The following is a 21,235-nucleotide window of genomic DNA, read 5'->3' as shown; positions in this document are numbered from 1 at the left end:
CTTCTTCGTCATCAAGTACCGGAGTGCGGCATGATCGGTATGGACTATGACCTTGGCACCCATAAGATATGGCCAAAATTTCTCCATTGCAAACACAATAGCCAAAAGCTCTTTCTCAGTCACCGTGTAGTTCACTTGAGCATCATTTATTGTCTTGCTTGCATAGTATACCAGATGAAACATTTTGTTCACTCTTTGACCCAAAACCACCCCAACTGCAACATCGCTCGCATCACACATGAGCTCAAAAGGCAAGCTCCAATTGGGAGCGGTAATAATAGGAGTGGTGGTCAACTTGTGCTTGAGAAGTTCAAAGGCTTGCATACATCTCTCATCGAACACGAACTTGGCATCTTTTTCCAATAACTTGCATAAGGGATTCACTACCTTCGAAAAGTCTTTGATAAATCTCCGGTAGAACCCCCCATGCCTAAAAAAACTTTGAACTCCCTTGATAGAGGTAGGGGGAGCCTTGAAATTACATCAATTTTTGCTTTGTCTACCTCTATACCATGCTTTGAAATTTTATGCCCAAGAACTATGCCCTCTTCCACCATGAAGTGGCATTTCTCCCAATGAAGAACAAGATTGGTTTCTTCACAACGGGCCAACACTCTATCAAGATTTTTCAAACATTCCTCAAACGAATCACCTCCAAGATATCTTCCACCATATCGGTGAAAATGGCCATCATACACCGCTGAAATGTAGCCGGTGCATTAAACAACCCAAAAGGCATCCGAGAAAATGCAAAGGTGCCATATATACAAGTGAATGTGGTCTTCTCTTGATCTTCCGGAGCAATCAATATTTGGTTGTATCCAGAATACCTATCCAAGAAATAGTAGAAGGCACGCCCAGCAAGTCGATCTAATATCTGATCAAGAAAAGGTAATGAAAAGTGATCCTTGCGGGTCACTTTATTCAACTTGCGATAGTCCATGTATACCCTCCATCCAGTGACGGTCTTGGTAGGAATCAACTCATTTTGCAAATTTGCAACCACGTTCATGCCACCATTCTTCGTTACACATTGCACCGACAAAGTCCAAGAGTTATCAGAGATGGGGTACACAATCCCAACATTCAACCACTTGATCACCTCCTTTTTCACAACTTCTTGCATTGCCTTGTTCAACCTCCTTTGATGTTCCAAGGAGGGCTTTGCATCATCTTCTAGAATAATCTTGTGTATACAGAATGCGGGCATTATCCCCCAAATATCAGTTAAAGTACAACCAATTGCTTTGTTCCGCTTTTGAAGCACCGCCAATGTGGCATCAACCTGCATGTTAGTAAGACAAGAAGAAAGAATAACTAGCAAATTTGAACTAGGGCCTAAGAACTCATACCTGAGTTGTGGAGGCAACGACTTTAACTCTAACACCGGAGGTTCCTCAATTGAAGGTTTTGTTGGTGGAGTCTTCCTATTTTCAAGATCCAAAGATAGTTTCCTAGGCTCATAGGAGTAAGAGCCCATACCATGTAAAGCATTCACACACTCCACTCGGCCTTCATTATTATTTACATCAAGATTCAACAAGACTGCTTCTAGAGGGTCCTCACATTGATCATTGCACTAGTATCATCAACTATCACTGATGTGACAAGGTCCACAAAAGAGCACACCTCAGAACTGTTGGGCTGCTTCATTGACTTGCACACATGAAAGACCACTTTCTCATCACCCACCCGAAAGGTGAGTTCCCCTGCTTCCACATCAACTAAAGCCTTCCCAGTAGCAAGGAAAGGTCTTACCAATATGATTGGAACTTCATAATCTACCTCACAATCTAAGATCACAAAATCAGTTGGCAAGATAAATTTGTTCACCCGGACAAGGACATCATCAATAATACCCAATGGTCTCTTCATAGTTCTATTCACCATTTGCAATCTCATGGAAGTCGGCCTCGGTTGACCAATAACTAAAGTCTTGAAAACTGAGTAGGGCATCAAGTTGATACTTTTCCCCAAATCACATAGAACCTTAGCAAAGTCCGCACTCCCAATGGTGCAAGGAATGGTGAAAGCACCGGGATCTTCAAGCTTCGGATCCATTGAGTGCACTATTGCACTAACTTGGTGGGCCATCTTGATAGTTTCGCAGTCCATGGATTTTTTCTTTGTCACCAAGTCCTTCATGAATTTAGCATAGCCCAGCATTTGTTCTATAGCCTCTACCAAAGGCACATTAATGGATAAGCTCTTCATCATATCAATGAACTTTTTAAACTGATTATCATTTTCTGCTTCGCGAGTCTTTGAGGATAAGGTGGAGGTGGCCTTGGCAAAGGAGCCTTGGCTTTAGGCACAATCATTTCCGATATGTCTATTACGTGTTCCCTAGACAGGTTCACATCATTCTGAGTCTCCACCTCGGCATCTTGAATATCAATCCTCACTTCTTCATTCACGTTTTCATCAATCACATTTTCAACTACCAAAGGAATTTCATCTTCTTGCAACTCAACTTCATCACTCAAAACTGCTTTTTGCTTAGAGGCATTCATATCACCGCCTCTTTCACTTCTCGTAGTCACCACCATCACATGATTGTTCCTACCCTTCGGGTTAACTACCATATCACTTGGTAGAGCCCCCTTAGGGCGAGTATTCAAGGATTGTGAGATTTGGCCTAATTGAACCTCCAAGTTTCTGATTGAAGTGTTGTAGGACGCCAACTGAGCATCAAAGTCTGAATTCTTTTTCATCATCTGTTCAAACATCATTTCAATTCTTCCCATTTCGTTATTGGAAGAACTAGGACCTTGGGATGGAAATGGGGTGGATTGTTCGGTTGTTGGTACATTGGGGGCCTTTGAAAGCCTTGCCCCCGGTTTCTTTGATTGCCATTGTTCCAACCTCCCCGATTGTTGTTGCCATTCCAATTACCCTGGTTGTTCTGATTATTGTTCTGATTTCCCCAATTGAAATTTTGGTTGTTGTTCCCCCAGTTACCATTGCCTTGTTGTTGTTGATTGCCCCAATTTCCTTGGGGTCTCCATTGTTGTTGATTGAAAGATTGCCCCTTTGGCCTTGATAGTTGTTCACATATTGCACCTCTTCATTCTACCCATCATAACTATCATCTTGGAATTCACCACAATCATTGTCAAATTGATCCAAACTCCCCTGGTTTTGTAAACCTCTTTATTTTCTTTTGTTCACTAGTATGTTGACACCCTCCATAGCATTTACTTGGTGCAGATTTTGAACTTGTTACAACTATGTCTTTGCTAACTGGTTCATTATGGTTTTCAGCTCTTCTATAGCCTGCCCATGGGCATGTAGCTCTTTGTGCAGGTGAGTGAGCATGGGGTCACCTTGTGGTACATTGGCTCTACTTTGCAAAGCGGAGGACGTGTCAGCCATCTCGTCAAGAATGTCACAAGCCTCATCATATGACAACTTCATGAAATTTCCCCCAACAAGTTGGTTCACTATCTGCTGGTTTGTTGTGTTAATGCCCTGGTAGAAAGTCTATTAGATCATCGCCTCAGTCATATCATTGTTGGGACATTTCTTTACCATGGTTCTATATCGCTCCCAAATCTCATGTAATGGTTCGGTGGGCTCCTACTTAAAGGCTAAGATCTCATCTCTAAATGCTGCCATGTGCCCCGGTGAGAAAAACTTTGTAATGAACTTATCCGCCAACTCATCCCAAGTAGTGATGGAATGGTTGGGAAGTTGCTCAAGCCAATCCAATGCCTTCCCTCTAAGTAAGAAAGGAAATAGTCTCAACCGAAATGCATCCTCGGACACATTAGTTCGCTTGCTCCCCCAACAGGTATCCACAAAACCCTTGAGATATTTATAAGCATTCTGATTGGCAGCGCCCGTGAAATACCCACGCTGCTCCAGCAATATCAGCATCACATTGGTAATTTAAAAATTGCCCGCCCGGATCCGAGGTGGGACAATTGCACTTGCATATCCTTGGTTGGGAAGCACTCGAGGAGCCACTCTTGGAGGTGGCAGGGGAGGGTCTGGAATATTATCATTGGCCTGGCGGCCTCTCCTTTGTCCTTGAGGAACAATAGGGACCTCATCATCAACATTGTCATCTACCTCCTCCCCCGGCGGAATATCTCCAAGAGGTGGGTTGTTTGCTACCATTTTGTACCTGAAGTTGTGACACACACAAATTAGTAACACAGAAGGAAAGAAGAACAATACACAAAACTATTTAGATAGATAGCCAAAACTGTTAGCTCCCCGGCAACGGCGCCAAAAAGTGATCGGAACCAACCCTGCACTACTACAAAGTAGTAAGAGTGGTCGAAGCAGCTTTTATCCGAGAAGGTCGGGATCGATTTCCACAGGGAGCTAGAAATGGGAGTTGAGTTTCTATCTAAATTGGAGATGCGTAATTGCTCTTAATTGCACTTCTAATCATAGTTGATTTTGATATTACTTCTAAAATTATACTAATAAGATGCTAAATTAAGCTAAGTTAAGCTAAGAGTAAGATACTTGAAGGGTTGTCTAAATAGTTAAAAGGCACTAGGGGAGTGAATTTCTCCTAGGTGGATACTTGACGGGTTCTCGAGTCTAAGACTATGTTGTCATGTTGGGGATTAAGATATAACCATTGCACGATACTTCTCACTCTATACCTCTCAGTAGTTTGAGTGATTCTGCCCTAATTGACTTTCTCAAGATCAATTGGGTATGATAATTTGTGCAAGCAATTTAGGTTCAATTCGGGTATTACTATCTCTAGGTTTATCCCTTTAATTGGGGCTATCAATCTCTTGAATACACCCCAATTCCTTGTTGGACTAATTTTCCTAGACTCACTTCTCTTTCTCAAGAAGAACCCAACTCAAATAGGCACAAATTAGTGTTTGCAACCACTAATTCTACATTAAAACCATAAATTAGTCCAAATATCAAACACCCATAGACATTCAAGCCTTAAAACACAAGACCCATCAAATACCCACATTAGGGTTGAGCCATAACCCTAGCTAATGGGTCTAGATACTCATGATAATAGAAGAAAACAAAGAAATAGATGAAGAAAAACCCATAATATTTAATTACAAGCTAAAACTTGAAGATTCAATGATGAAACTATTGTAAAATTACTCAAAATGGTAAAGGAACACTGTTCACAAGCGCAACCCAACGTTAAAATACAACTCATGACCTAAAAATAGGAAAAGAAACTATTTATACTAGGCCGAATTTTTTGGACAAAAATACCCCTGCGGGGGTAGTGCGGCCCGCACAAAATCGAGTGCGGCCGCACTGAGGCTTCTTGGATTTGATCTCTACTCTCTGAACATGGCCACCGCGGGCCCCACAAAATGCACCGCGGTATCGGTGGCTTCTATTGCGGTCCACACAAAAAGGACCGCAGACCGCACTAGCAATGATTCCCCAAATTGGCAACTCTCTGAACTCCAGCTTTGCGAACTGCACAATATCGAGTGCGGACGCGATGAAGCCAATGCGGTCCGCACAAACTGCTTTGCGGCCGCATTTCTTGAGTGTCTGAAGAGCACCTCTCTAAATTTCCTCACTACGGACCATACAGAATGGAGTGCGGCCGCATTGGACCTGTTGCAATGTACTTGGACTTGTTCTTGGTACTTGTGCATGTTTCACTCCTTTTTGAGCTGGGTTTGACGAATAGATGAGAACAAAGTCTATTATAATGTTTAAGGAAAACAGACTGAAATACATCTAGAGATAAAGAGGGAGAGTCAAGGCCTACGGACGCTATGCAGATACCTCAATAGTCTCCTAAGCCTGCATCCTCGATCAGCGACTGTCACTGAGATCGAAAGTGCTTAGATCTGCACACAAGGTGTAGGGGGTAACGTGATTACACCAGATCAGTAAGTAACATGTCCAAACTGTTGACTGAAAGGTAGTGAAGAACTCAACCTCAACAGATATAATTGAGACAACGTACAGAAATGTAGGCATGCTTTCAGTTAACTAGACAGTTCAAAGTAATAAGGTAAATACAGATCTGAACAGTTTAAGATATATAGCTCAACTGCCTCTACGCGCCAATGCACCGACTGTGTAAAATGCACAATGTACCCCCACTCTCAAGTGTTCAACCACTTGGTACTAAATATGGCCATTGGGCACAGGGAAATCGATACCGGAACATATACAACACTGACTGTGAGTCACTCAGTACCGATGAAAAAAGGCAATCCAACCCTTAGGAGAAATCCATCTCCATGTATATATATATATATAAACCACTCGGTACCGTATATGACCATCCGCCCCAGGGAAATCCATCCGAAACATACTCATCATTGGCTATATGTCACCCGGTACCAAAAAAAGGGTAATCCAACCCTGTAAAGAAATCTATCTCCAGATATCAATACTTCGGACAAATCCTTGTCTAGGGAAATCCATCCCTCAATAATATCATCCGCGCCCACTGAGGGTGTGCAGACTCCAGAGGGGCTCCTAGCCCAAGCGCTATCATAATTAATATAACTGTTGCGGCGTGCAGCCTGAACCCCACATCTGTCACTCATAATCAGGCTCTCAACCTCACTCAGTCATCACTCTCTAGTCTCACCCACGGGCTCACAATGTCATAGAAACTAGCCCGGAAAAATTGATATGCTATGCCAATAATAACAACTGAGACTGAGATATGATATGAAATGCATGTATATGATTAAGTACAAAATAACAGTGACATCAGTGAATGACAACAGAAAACGACTACTAGGGGTCCCAACAATATCGGCGTGAATCCCTAACATGATATCTAGCATGTTTTGCAGCTCAATTACTCTACCACATAACGAAAACATGGATATCAATAAGAAGGAGTCATTAAACGGTGCCATGGAATGAACCAGGTCACGATTCATACGGTGCACACCCGCACGCCCGTCACTTGGCATGTGTGTCACCTCAATACTAACCTCATAACACGTAGTTTGGTATTTCGAACCCTCAGAACCAAGTTTGAAAGCGTTACATACCTCAACCGAGCAAAAATCCTACTCTGCAATGCCCTTGCCTGTTGACTCGGCCTCCGAATGTCCCGAATCTAGCTACAAGCAATACAATATGATCAATATAGGCTAAAGGAACCAATTCCACAAGAAAAATACCAAATAATAGGCCAAATCCCGAAATTCACTCAAACCCGGCCCCCGGGCCCATGTCTCGAAATCCTACAAAATCACAAAACTAGAAAGCCCATTCACTCACTAGTTTACCCATATCAATCTCATCAAAATCCGACATTTGGTCCCTCAAATCCCCAAATTACTCTCTCTAAAATCCCAAGCCCTAACCCCTTAATTCACTTCAAAAATCCTACTAATTAGGTGGCAAATCAACGGGAAAACACTATAGATAATGATAATAGAGCTCAAGCAACTTACCTCAGTGAAAACCCTTAAATCCCCTTCAAAAATCACCCCAAAAGCTCCAAGGTCCGACTTGAAAATGGTGGAAATGAGCAAAAATTTGCAAAGTCTTTTATTTATAGGTTCTGCCCAGGTTTTCCCACCTGAGGCTCAATATGCGCACCTGCGGTTCCACTTTTGCGCAAAAATCTCCGTTTCTGCGGAAAATCACTTAAATCCCCATCTCCGCACCTGCGCTCTCTATCCGCTTCTGCGACCTTGCAAGTGCGTACAACCAGTCGCACCTGCAGTCTTCCCCAATCCAACACACTTCTTCACCTACGTCTATCCTACCGCACCTGCAGCGTCGGAGCTTCAACAATACCCTCACAAGTGCGATTACACCAGCAACATGCCAATTTAAGCAATTCTCTAAACTTCAAACTTGATCCGTTAACCACCCGAAACACACTCGAGGCCTCCAGGACCTCAACCAAACATGCTAACAAGACATATATCAACATAAGAACTTAGTCGAGCCTTCGAATCACTCAAAATAACATCAAAATACCAAATTACACTCGGATTCAAGCCTAAGAACTTCTAAACTTCCAAATTCCGCAAATGATGTCGAAACCTACTATGACGACCCGACCAGTCGTCTCATGAGTTACTGCTCTGTTTCCCCCATTTCTACTTCTTTATACTCCGTTATCCGTGTTTTATGTGATCGAGTGGATTAATTGGTGTTCGGAGTGGATTTGGTAAGAAATGAGACACTTAGTCTCTTTTAAGAAGGTTTAAGTTGAAAAAGTCAACCAGATGTTGGCTTATGTGTTAGAGGGCTCGAATGTGAGTTCCGATAGTTCGGTTAGCTTCGGGAGGTAATTTATGACTTAGGAGTGTGATCAGAATGGGTTTTGGAGGTCCGGAGTAGAATTTGGCTTGAATTGGCGAAGTTAATATTTTGACGATTTCCGGTTGATAGGCGAGATTTTGATATAAGGGTCGGAATGGAATTCTGAGAGTTGCCGTAGCTTCTTATGTCATTTGGGATGTGTGTGCAAAATTTCAGTTCATTCGGATGTGGTTTGGTTGGGTTTTTGATCGAAAGCGTATTTCGGAAGATTTCTCAAAAATTAGGCTTGAATCCGATATGTTTCGGGTAATTTGATGTTGTTTGAGGTGTTTTGATGATGGGAACAAGTTTGAATAAGGTATTGGATTATGTTTGTGCTTTTGGTTGAGGTCCCCTCGGGGTGATTTCAGATGATTAACGGGAAGATTTTTGGACTTGAGTGATTGTAGAATTTCTGCTGCTTCTGGTGTTTTTACACCTGCTGTTTGGGGACCGCATGTGCGGCATCGCAGGTGCGAAGGATTTTCCGCAGATGCGGATTTGAGGAGAGAGGTCAGGAACTGCAGATGCAGAATAAGGACTGCACCTGCGGAGTCGCAGATGCAGCAGTGTACCGCAGATGCGATTTTGGCTCGTTAAGTGAATTTCGCATATGCGGAGAAATGACCGTAGAAGCGGGCTTTGGGGTCGCAGATGCGAAACCCCCTGGGCAGAATGTTTTAATTCATTTCATCCGCGATTTTTTAGCTCATTTACTCCATAGTTAGTCTTTTTGAGAGCGTTTTAAAGGAAATCGAAGAGGGATTCAAGGAGAAATGTTTGGAGGTAAGGATTTCGACCAAAAACTCGAATCTATTGTGAAATCCACCTAGAAAATCATGAAACTTAAGCTAAAAATGGAAGAACTAGGGCTTGGGATTTTGAGCTTTTGAAATTGGGATTTGGAGGACCATTTGGGGTTGGATTGGAGAACTTTTGATATGTATGAACTCGTGGGGTGATAAGGAATCTAACGATGTGAAAATTTCTGAGTTTCGGGAAGTGGGCCTGGGGCTCGGGTTTCGCTAATTTCGGGATTTTTGATATTTTCGATTGTTTTCGCTTGGGCTTTGTTCCCTTAGCATATTGTGATGTATTCGTTCTGATTTTGGATAGATTCGACGTGCGTGGAGGACAATTCGAGGGGCAAAGGCATCGCGAGCTAGAGTTGTAGCCGGTTCGAGGTGAGTAATGATTGTTAATGATGTCCTGAAGGTTTGAAACCCCGGATTGCACATCGTAGTGCTATATTGAGGTGAGACACATGCTTGATGATGAGCGTGGAGTCGTTTACTATTGGGGATTGTGACTTGGTTCGTCCCGATTGATGATTTTACCGCGTATTTGACTGAAACTTGTTGTTATCATCATGGTTTGGGCTGATTGCCATATTTGTGCTTCGTGCCAACTATTTGAACCCTCCGGGAATTTTTATCACTATTTCCTCACTGTATTGATTTATTACTTGAACTCAGTCCTGTTGTTTTCCCACTATTTTACAACTTAGCCATTTTTACTCAGTTTTGAGACATAAATGATATTTCTAAACGATGTTTTGGGCTGAGCACTACTGTTTTACAAATGCCTGAGGGGCTTGTGATAATTTTCTGACCGAGTGTGGCTGAGGGCCAGATGTGAGGATACACTGAGTGATATGAGGCCGAGGGCCTGAGATACATTTACACGCCACGAGGTGGCTTGAGTGATGTGAGGCCGAGAGCCGAGAGATGATGCCACGAGATGGCTTGATATTGCGCTTGGGCCGTAAGGGGCTCCTCTAGAGTCTGCACACCCCTAGTGAGTGCGGGTACCCATTGTGTTCTGAGAGTGAGCCCGAGGGGCTGATACTGTTCTGAGAGTGAGCCCGAGGGGCTGATACTGATCTGAGAATGCCCGAGGGGATGATATTATTCTGAGAGTGAGTTCGAGGGGCTGGTACTGTTCTGAGTTATTGCCCGAGGGGCGGATTTCTATTTGTTAATTACCTGCCGAATTACTTGTTTTATTGGTTGAAAAAGGAAAATTTACTTGATATTTCACTGATTTACTGTTTTAATTGATTTTACAGCTTTGATATAGATTGCTTTGTGTTTTCACGTGATTTCTTACTTTCAGCCATTATTTATGTTTATTACTCACTGAGTTGGAGTACTCACTTTACTCCCTGCACCCCTGTGTGCAGATTCAGGCGTAGCAGGTCCCGCTCCTGAGTGCTGATTTCCTCCTGTCCAGGCGGTGTTTCGGAGACTACGAGGTAGCTGTTGGCGTCCGCAGCCCTCGTATCTCCCTTATCTAACTACTTTTATGTCCTTCAAACAGTTGTACCAGATATTGTATTTAGTAGACTCGTATCGGGATCCTTAGTTGCTCATAATTTGTGACACCCCGGTTTGGGCTGTGTCGGGATGGTTTCTTCTATTGTTATCTATATTTCCGCGAATTCTTACTATTAAATCATGCTTTAAACCATTTTATGATAATTAACTGCTTAAAGAAGTGTACTGTGTTGGACTGACTGGCCTTGTCTTCACGAGAGGCGCCATCACGACCGGGTTCAGGGTTTGGGTCGTGACACCTACCAAACCACGTCCACATGACCTCAAATATTACACACACGTCACAAATGACACCACGAACCTACTCCAACTTCCGAAAATCCATTCATGCCCTGATATCAAATTTCCCATGCCGACCAAAATCGCCAAAATTGTAACTTTCGTCAATTCAAGCCTAATTCCACTACGGACCTCCAAATCACATTCTGGACGCGCTCCTAAATCCAAAATCACCTAACGAAGCTAACAGAACCATACAAATTCAAATTCGAGATCGTTCACACATGAGTCAATATCCGATTGACTTTTTCCAACTTAAGCTTCTTATAAAGAGACTAAATGTCTTAAATCCTCTCCGAAACCACTCTAGACCTGAACTAACTAACCCAACATAACATAATATAGCTGAAGAACACAAGAAGAAGTAGAAATGGGGAAAATAGGGCTATAACTCTCGAAACAACCGGTCGGGTCGTTACACCATGCAACTATCCCCATAAGCTGAATCAAGATTCATCTTTGATGCCTTGTCTATCCTATCAACAAAAGTGTGATCCGACACCTTATCAGCCTGACTATGATACATGCAATATCTGAGTAGCTTCTTGTATCTTTCCCAAGTTTGACGAAGTATCTCGCCATCCCGCTGTTGGAACCCAAGAATTTGACTCTTCAACGACCTTGTCTTCTTAGTGGGGAAAAACTTAATTAAGAATTTTCTTGCTAGATCATCCTAAGTGTGGATTGAGTTCGCGGGCTCCTTTTGCAACCATTTTTTAGCTTTCCCCAGCAGTGAAAAGGGAAATAGTGTCAGCCTGACATAATCTTTGAAAACGTTCGGATAATTGTAACTGTCCGTAATTTCCAGGGAATTTTGAATGTGCCTCTGCGGGTCGTCATGAGATAAACCCACATATTACCCTGTGGACTAAATCAACTATACCATGTACTATTTGAGTTCAAAATGCCCTGTGATATTGGGCTTCACAATATCCTGAGTTATACTAGCAAGATTGGGTCTTGCGGCTTCTATCACCGCACACTCTTCAATACCTGCCATCTCTATTAGTTGTGGTTGAGCTACTATGTCCAACTCTCCTTCTATTCTAGTTCTAGCTTCGACTTCCCTCCTCACTCTGTGAAGTGTTTGTTCAATTTCAGGATCAAGAGGAAGGATATTATTTGCGCTTCTACTTCTCCGCATTCAAGAGAAGAGCCTACGTTAACACAAACAAGGTAAACTGAAAATTAGAGCTTGAACAAATAACTAATAAAAGCTTAACTCATTCAAGTAGCTAATTTCTAAGTCCTCGGCAATGACGCTAACACTTGGTGTGAGCAAACACACACGCAAGTATACGCGGTCGTCAAGAAATAAAGTGTTAGAAGTCGGATTTATCGAACCCACGAGGACTTGTGATTAACTATTAACTAAATTAGACTATCCGAACTATCTAAACAAGAATTAAACCTAGAAGTATTTGATTCAAAATTAATTAAAATAAAGAAAAACCAATAGTAAACTCTAAACAAAAGGATAACAAATTTTTATGTTATCAATGCGATGAAAACGATCTAGGGTTATGGACTATCTAACAATCCTATTGTGTTCTTCAATTGAATGGACTAACTAATTCATCTAGCTTATTGGTTGACAGGGTTAATATTGCTCATAAGAATTTATCGAGTTCTTACTCGCATATTTAAGCTAACCTAACGCCTATATGTCTATGGAATTAGAACTAGCAAGAACGCATTTATAATTCCTGTAAATTAACCAAACAAGACAATTAGGTATATGTCTATCCTAACCGTGAATATGTTCCCCGTTGCCCAGGTTCAAGAACTTGCTCTACTCAATCCTATATGTAATCTAGAATTCTCACTTTCGAGTTCAATTCTAGATTCGTAGATAGTATTTAATTGGTGATCAAATAATTAAATAATTAAGCGCAAGAATGAATAAATAAACCAATATGATAATAAAGAAACCAAAATCAATATCCAAATAACAATAGTAATGAAAGTACCACAACCCTAGAACGTGAAGTTTAGCTTCACATAGACATGGTAGCCAAACAACAAATCATAAAAAGAAATATAAAAATTACTAAGTTTGGTAGAAGAAAGGATGAACCCAGCCTCCACGACGGCTCTATGCACTCCCTAGGATCAAAAGTCTGTCCTAAAAAACGTTTCCCGTCCCCAAAATAGGATTAAGTTGGATTTTATATGAGTTGGGGACGTCTTGGGGTCAAAACAACCGAGTCCAAATCGAAATAGGACATGTTCAACTTTTTAGCATTCTGTTTTTTGAGCGCCACAGGTAGTGCCCCACGCTGCCTGTGTCCCTCAAATGTGCACTTTTGCTTTTTCCTCCCATTTTCGCTCCAATTCGCGTGCTTTCGTCCCAAATCTCATCCGAATGATTCCTACACATAGAAATATCAATAATTAGCACAAAACATTATATTATATATCCGAAATCTACGAGACATGAGCACAATGTGAGGCAATATATGTAAAAATATGCATACTTTAAGCCAAACATCACCCACACAAGCTACAATGGGTAAGAATGATAATTAATTTGATGGGTACAAAAGTAAATGGGCACGGAAGGGTAATTAGTTTGATCTTTATGGGTAATGCTCTAAAACTCCCCAAAATAATAGCTAAAATTATTTATGACGCGGGCTAAAAGTAATAATACCCAAAAATAATTATCCTTTTATATGGCCATTTAAAACTTCTAGATCAAGTATCAGGAACTTTATACCGTATACCCTCTTTAAAGATCCCTTAATACAATATACCTCAATTATGAAGTTATATATAATAGACATCAATTAATTACCTTACATGTGTGTTTGGTGAAAGGACAATAACTACCTAATAAACTTGCCTCCTAAATTAAAGAAATAATTTATATGAAGCAAATCTAATCAAAATCCTACTCCATCCATATTAAACTTGGACCAAAATTAAAGTATACAAAAAGATATCCACTAAATAAAATTTTTTACTAGGGAAATATTTGTCCTTATTTTCTTCTATACAATAAACTAGCCATTATGTACTATTAAAGTATGTTAGTATTCCAAGGAAAATAAAATATATACAATGATATTTTAATAAAAATAAAGGTATATTTGGTTTGAATATTGTATTCTAAATTAAAATATTATGGTATTTTTTGTTTGAATACTACATTCCAAATTAGAATATTTTGGTATGTTTGGTTTGAATATTGTATTTCTTATTAGATATTCTGGCATATTGTTTTGAATATTATATTCTTCATTAGAATATTGTAATTTGTTGTTTGGTTTGGATTATAATATTGTGATATGTTTGGTTTGAAAACTGTATTTTATTAGAAAATTATGGTATGTTTGGTTTGAATGTTATATTTCAAATTAAAATACTGTGGTATTTTTAATTTGAATATAATATTTTTAATTAGAATATTGTTGTTGATCTTAATAATATTTTATTTTGGTTTGGATATTGTATTACCTTGCATATCTATTTAGTCAAAGGACAATTACTACTTAATAAACTTATTCCCTAAATTAAAGAAAATTTTCCATATGAAGCAAATCCAATCAAAACCTTACTCCATCTATTTTAAAGTTGAGAGATAATCTAGTCCCTTAAAAGGTAACATTTGTTTAATGTCATATAATAATATTAACAATTTAAAAATTAGATAAACTTTTGTTAAGTGCTATATAGGATAAAATAAATATTTTAAATGTATATGGAGTTAACTGGTATTTCCAGTGGGCATACCACATAAATTTCTCAAGTATCAGAGCAAGTTGACAACGTTTCGTGCTCATACCTTATTATTTATCTACTACTATTATTTTAATCAAAAGGCTCATATCTTATACCCATACGGAAAGTAGGATTTCTAAGTTGATATAAACATCTGCATCATTCAAGTTGTACCATTATTTGTATTCTTAGCATAGGTTTTTTCCATGAAACATGATAAAATCATGAGAATATTATTATCAAGATATAATGTACATTCAGAACCAAATTTCTTTTTTTCTTTTGTTGCCATTGTTGGGTGAGCAAATCCATAACCTAGGAAGAAACATTTGCCAGCAGAATTTAATTAGAAGCCAGCATATCCAAAAAAGAATCAGCAATTCTGGTTTACAATGACACTGTTTTTTGTTTTCAGTTTCTAATTTGCAAGCCCGCGTGTTTGTCCATTGGGAGAAGAAAAAGGAAATATTGTCCGTCGAGGTCTGAAATAATTAAGAAAATTATGATGTGTTATTACTTTATTTGATAGGCAATTAGATGGAAGAAAAAGTAGTTTTGTTCTGATAACCAAATCTTATAAAAAATGACCTTTGCCCATTTCCAGCACAATTAATGAAAGTTAGGTGCATCAGCACACCAATCTTGATTATATTTGACAAGTTCTTGGAATATTAGTGCAGGGAAAAAAATTTATTTTCATTAAGTGTTCACACCATGTCAATGAATACATGACATGTGTTTTCATATACAATGTACAATCAGACCTCTCTATAACAACATCCTTATATAGCATCCTTATATAATAACACTTCACTATAAAAGTCAAGCTTTTTCGAAACCAAATTTCATGTTATGTTATAATACATTCAGATCTCTCTATAACAGCATCCCTATATAACAACACTTAACTATAAAAGCCAAGCTTTTTCGGAACCAAATTTCATATTATGTTATAATATATGTTCTATATAACAGCACTTCGTTATAAAATTCAAAAATATTCAGAACAAACGATGCTGTTATAGAGAGATTTGATAGTATATATTCTATATAACAACATTTTATTATACATCCAAAAATATTCGAAACAAACGATACTGTTATAGAAAGGTTTGACTGTATCACTAAATCATAAGAGTAATTAATTAATACATATTGTTACCTTGATTTATCCCTTAATTATAATTTTGTGTAAACACAAGGATAATAATAACCTTGCGACACCCATTTAATGAGTGGTATCGTTATAATTATTTCTTTTCTTTATAGGGCGTGTTTGGTACGGATGAAAATATTTTTCGGATTTTTTTTTTCAATTTTCCCATGTTTGGTTGACTTAAATGTTTTGGAAAATATTTTCCTTATCAACTCATTTTCCTCCAATTGGAGGAAAATATTTTCCTTATCAAGAGAAGGGAAAACATTTTCCAAAATGCTTTCTCAACCTTCCCCACCCCACCCTCACCAACCCATCCCCACCCATGCCTATCCACCCCACCTCCTCTCTTCAAAAAGTTTTTTTTTTTAGGCCAAGTGACAAGGAGTGTAATTCCCCTTTTTTATTTTACTTTTTTTTTTGTAATTTCAAATTTCTATTTTTTCGTTTTTCTGCACCACCCACCCCAACCCCCTGCCCCACCCCCAATCTCGAGGAAAAAATATTTTTTTTTATATATTTTCAGTTTTAGTTTCATCCTTCGATTTACAAGTTCCAAAGTTATGAGTTCAGAGGTTTATGTGTTTGAAAGTTTACGGGTTCGAAAGTTTGCGATTTTTAAAGTTTAGCGGTTCAGAAGTTTATGAAATTTATGGGTTCGGAAGGTTGTTGGTTCGAAAGTTTATGGTTTCATGTTTATTGTATCTAAATTATTTATGGATACTCTTGACAAATTATTTTCCTTAATTTGCGTAGCAAATACCAATAAATAAATAAAATTACTACTTGTTTTCCAAGAAAATATTTTCTATACCAAACACACCCACAGTCTTAATCTTTTTAAATCCTTTTTCTTGTGTGTGTTAGGAGTTGGTTCGGCGGTGAGAGTCGCCACTAAATTGTTGGAGAGAATTTTGATTATACTTAGGATTTATTTAATGTATTTACTGATAGTGTGAATTTTCTTTATACAATTTTTGCTATTTAATTTATTGTAAAAGATTACTAATTTTACATGGAATTGACAAAATCAACTCATTTTTGGGGAATCCACCCAATCCGTTCAAATTTAAACAAGTTAGATTATAACCCGTTTATTGACTTAATTCCACGAGTTGATTTAGAAATATCACATCAAACTATTAAGTCAAAACTGGTCAAATTTGTGCAGTCCAAAATTACCTTTAACAATTATTTTTATCCTTTTTATGATAAGTTGAAAGAACTTAAGTTAAAAATTAAAGAAAAATACATTAGTTTTAATTTTTTCTCTTCAGAAAGTAAATAAAAAATGAGGGGAGATGGGATCATATTGGAACAAGTTGGATTATGACCCTTCATTTGGTTCATCTTGATTGAAGCAAACTTTAGACGAGTTGGACCATGATCGATTTGACCGGCCCAAATTTGACCCAACATATCCACTTATCACCTCTAACCTTACCTATATAATGCCTTGTAACGTCACTCAACTATTGCATGCTCAAGTCTCTCCAAAATGGCAAATTGCAATGGAAATGGAGTTGCACATCTTGGCTCCAACTTACAAATTGAAGCAATCCAAACAGTGATACCAATCAAGCCAACTGATCCAAGATTATCGCGGCGAGTCGCCATTGGTGAAAATCTTGGCTCAGTCAATTTCCAGAGTCGTTTTCACATAGTTCTTTGCTATAACAAAGCATCAGAGGAGGATTCAGGGTGGCTAGTAGCTGGCTGGATTAAGGAGTCATTAGGAAAAGCACTTGTTGAAAAACCATTATTTGCTGGTAGACTTAAAAGAAAAGGAGAAAATGATAATAGTGGAGAGTTTGAAATTGTATCAAATGATTCTGGTGTTAGACTTGTTGAGGCTAATATGCCTATGGACTTGGCTGATTTTCTTGATATTCTTAAGGAAAGGAAAAATGCAGAAGCTGAACTTGTCTTTTGGGAGGATGTCAATGAATCAAATCCTCAGTATTCACCTCTTTTTTATGTTCAGGTAATTAGTGTAGGAAGCAGATACTAAACTTATCCTTTTATTTTATTTTATTTTATTTTTTATTTGGGTTCAAGATTCGTTATTTAATACTTATTGATCCGACTAATTTGAATTCGCATCACATATGATTCATTATAGGGGATTTGCTCTCCGCTCCCAGAATTTCTCCATCCTCGACTTTTGGGTCGTGCGAATAGAGAAACTCTTGGTAAGAAGTGTGCATTAATAATAATAGGATGAATTTTGAATACCAAATGGTTAGATTAAAAAAATGCCTAGGGTCTATAGGAAACGTTGCTCTGTACCATAAAAGATTGAGGTACGATCTGCGTACATATTATCCTTCCCAAACCCCACACTATAAGAATACAATACATTAGTATGTCATTGTTGTTGTTATTATTTATATGTTGTTGTTGTTGGTATCATCAAGATCAGTCCAACAAAGAAAGGGAACAAGATAAAGGTAGATTATTAGCAAATACTTCTACTATCATTTTTCTTGAAAGATATTTATGGGCCGAATATGGGTTTTTTAGGTTTTATTCAAAAGGCAAGAATATTATTGATGAATGATATTATTGTTCAGGTGACAAATTTCAAGTGTGGAAGATATTCCATTGGGATAAGTTGCAGCCTATTTCTAGCAGATCCTTATGGCATGACTAGTTTCTTGAATATATGGTCCAAAATTCACAACAACATTATATCAGAAGCAGGCATGCCCAAAATTCCAACATTTTTCCTTCCAAATCATAGGAAAAATGGTTGTTCACCAACTTTATCCACAAGCTCCACCACAAGCAAACAAATTAATGAAACATTAATCTTTAAATTACCCTCAAAGATCTTTAATTTTAGAGATAATATCCACAAGAATCTTGCTGAAAAATGTGTTGAAGAGACAGAAGACAAACTTGGTAAGAAGTTGTCTTCAAAATTCTGTTTGTTTGTTAGAGAAATATCGGAGGATGTTAAGGTGGAAACTTTTTTTAGAGAAGGGATTTCTTCCTTTGGTTCAATTACTGGATTAGTTTCAGTTTGCTGTGATGATTTGGAAGCTCAAAACATAAGGTTTAATGAAGAAAATAAGGCTGTCCACTCTTCATGTTGGATAAGTAATTCAGGAAATGAAGATCTTGTGTTGATTACTCCAACTTTTGTGTTGATTACTCCATTTCTTTGATATTGTCCCAAAATGTTTAAAATATATATATATATATATATATTTTGATTAGGTTTTATTCAAAAGGAATTTTTGGGAGTTTTGAGTTTGTTGTATTGCAAAGTTGTGTAAGATTGTCAAGTTTAATGTTTAATGAATAATAGTCAGAGGCAGATCTAGTATTTCTAGTACATGGGTGCACTACTAAAAATATGAGGAAAAAAAGTATTAAATGGAAATTGATCATTATTCCTCTTGGTAAATAACTTAGTCTTCAACCAAGTATACCATTCAATCTTCTTGAAGCATGTGTGCCAACAATTGATATTATACCAATTTTAGAAAATATGTATTCACGTGCCCAAAATATATATTTTCCATAAAATATCTAATTTTGTGGAAAGATCATGGATTCACGTGCCCAAAATTTTGCCTATAACTCTGTCCCTAATAATATTGCACTTCAATGACATAAATATGAAGTATGGTATGATGAGATAAGTTATGCATGATTTGTAAGAAGCTTTTAGCTAAAAAGAACAAACTAAGTAGGAAATGATCAAACTACGTTAGTTTGCACAAGTTCATAACCCTATTTTTAGAGATAGAAACTTGTGGTAATAATTGTGAACGAGCAAACAGTATAAGTTTTATGCAACATAGTAAAAAAAATAAAAATATTGATATTCTTAAAAATAAATGGACCCAATATTTTATAAAAGGTCAAAATATTCAGTTACTCCCTCCGATGTAAAATAAGTGATTTTTTGATCTTTTTTCTTGGGTCAAAAATACTTCATCCGGTCCAAAATAAGCGATTTTTTGGCCTTTTTCTTGTGGTCCAAAATAAGTGATTTTTTTCAGATTTCAAGAATGAATTAATTATTTTTTTCCTACATTGTCCTTGGAGTAAATAGTGTTGGAATATGTGTTAGGAGTGTTTATGTGAGTAGTAAAAGTTAATATGGTCAATTTCATTGCTAATTAATGTTAAAAGGTGGATTTCTTAATCTGTGTGAAAACATCCAAAAAATCACTTATTTTAGACCGGAGGGAGTAAGTGATTTTTCCATATTTCAAGAACGAATTACTCCCTCCGGTTCACAATAAGTGACCAATTTGCTTTTAGCACGCCCATTAAGAAAATACTAAATTCTATACAAAAATACCTACTATGACTAAACTACCCCTAATTAAACATTTAATGTGAGGAGTAAGAAAACTTTTTAGGTATATGTACATAAGGGTTATTTTGTAAAAACAAATTGAATTCTTTCTTGATTACATAATTAGACACTTATTTTGAACCAAAATAAAAAAATAAATTGGTCACTTATTGTGAACCGGAGGAAATAATTATTTTTTTCCTACATTGCCCTTGGAGTAATTAATGTTGGAGTACGTATTAGAAATATTTATGTGAAGAGATAATAAAGATTAATATGATCAATTTTATTGCTAATTAATATTAAAAGATGAATTTCTTAATATATGTGAAAATAACCAAAAAATCACTTATTTTGGACCAGAGAGAATACTAATAGAGAAGTAGCAACGATATTGATCGCAATTTTAGGAATATCTTGTTTAGCGACAGAATTTTATTATGGACCAACCTGCAATAACTCCATGCGTTTTCTAATTAATAATAATATGGAAAACGTGGTCTTACAAAATTCATTTATCGAGAATTTCCACTGGAGTCTGGACTAGGGATGTCAATGGTTCGGTTCGGCCGGTTATTTTATAAAATTTGTACCATACCAATTTTTGGTTATTCTATTATGTATAATCAAAATTAGACTTTTTCAAACTGTACCAACCAAGTCGGTTTCTTTTCGGTATCGGTACGGTTCGGTTAATTTTCGGTATTTTTTAAATATCATCTAAAATTCACCATTAGAAGTATAATGCAATAACATACGTTCTTTTATAGGGCTTAGCAAAACTCTTTAGATATTTTTACTATTTAAAGGGTGATGCATTAAAAAAATGAAAGATGACTAGAGTATAGATCCATCAACGTAATATTCTACATCAACGTAAAAGAAACCAAGCAACGATAAAGAAAATATAAATCACACAAGTAGAAAGATATTAACCAAGCCAGGACTCAAGAATAAAGTTTATAGAAGATTAAATATTTTAAAAAATAAATCTAAATTATATGAAAGGAAACATATTCAATACATTGTAGTTTGCTACTCGTAATCGCTATAATACTTTATGTCTTGCTCATAAAGATACTTGAAATAACTTAGTTTAAGTAGAAGTAGCATAATAGGTTTTAGGAATTAGTATTTTGAGTTTAATTACTTGTTGGCTTGTAATAATTTTCATAA

General features: G+C 37.5%; 1 protein-coding gene across 1 annotated transcript; it reads left to right on the top strand.

The window, feature by feature from the left end:
* The first annotated feature begins 17,212 nt into the window (after positions 1-17,212).
* Positions 17,213-19,084, top strand: LOC104229963 (rosmarinate synthase-like). The gene is made up of 2 exons (XM_009782722.2): positions 17,213-17,728; positions 18,318-19,084. Exons 1-2 carry the CDS (start codon positions 17,243-17,245, stop codon positions 18,912-18,914), a joined length of 1,083 nt encoding a protein of 360 aa, XP_009781024.1. The 5' UTR covers positions 17,213-17,242; the 3' UTR covers positions 18,915-19,084.
* Positions 19,085-21,235: the final 2,151 nt, after the last annotated feature.

This window comes from Nicotiana sylvestris, chromosome 8 (genome assembly GCF_000393655.2).
Source record: "Nicotiana sylvestris chromosome 8, ASM39365v2, whole genome shotgun sequence".
Lineage (NCBI taxonomy): Eukaryota > Viridiplantae > Streptophyta > Magnoliopsida > Solanales > Solanaceae > Nicotiana > Nicotiana sylvestris.
This window is presented reverse-complemented; position numbering and strand designations above follow the sequence as displayed.

Bases quoted from the DNA above. Each gene is read 5' to 3' on its own strand.
- LOC104229963 (XM_009782722.2), top strand. From the start codon at position 17,243: ATGGCAAATTGCAATGGAAATGGAGTTGCACATCTTGGCTCCAACTTA. The intron at 17,729-18,317 runs GTAATTAGTGTA...ATTATTGTTCAG, and splicing joins CACCTCTTTTTTATGTTCAG to GTGACAAATTTCAAGTGTGG.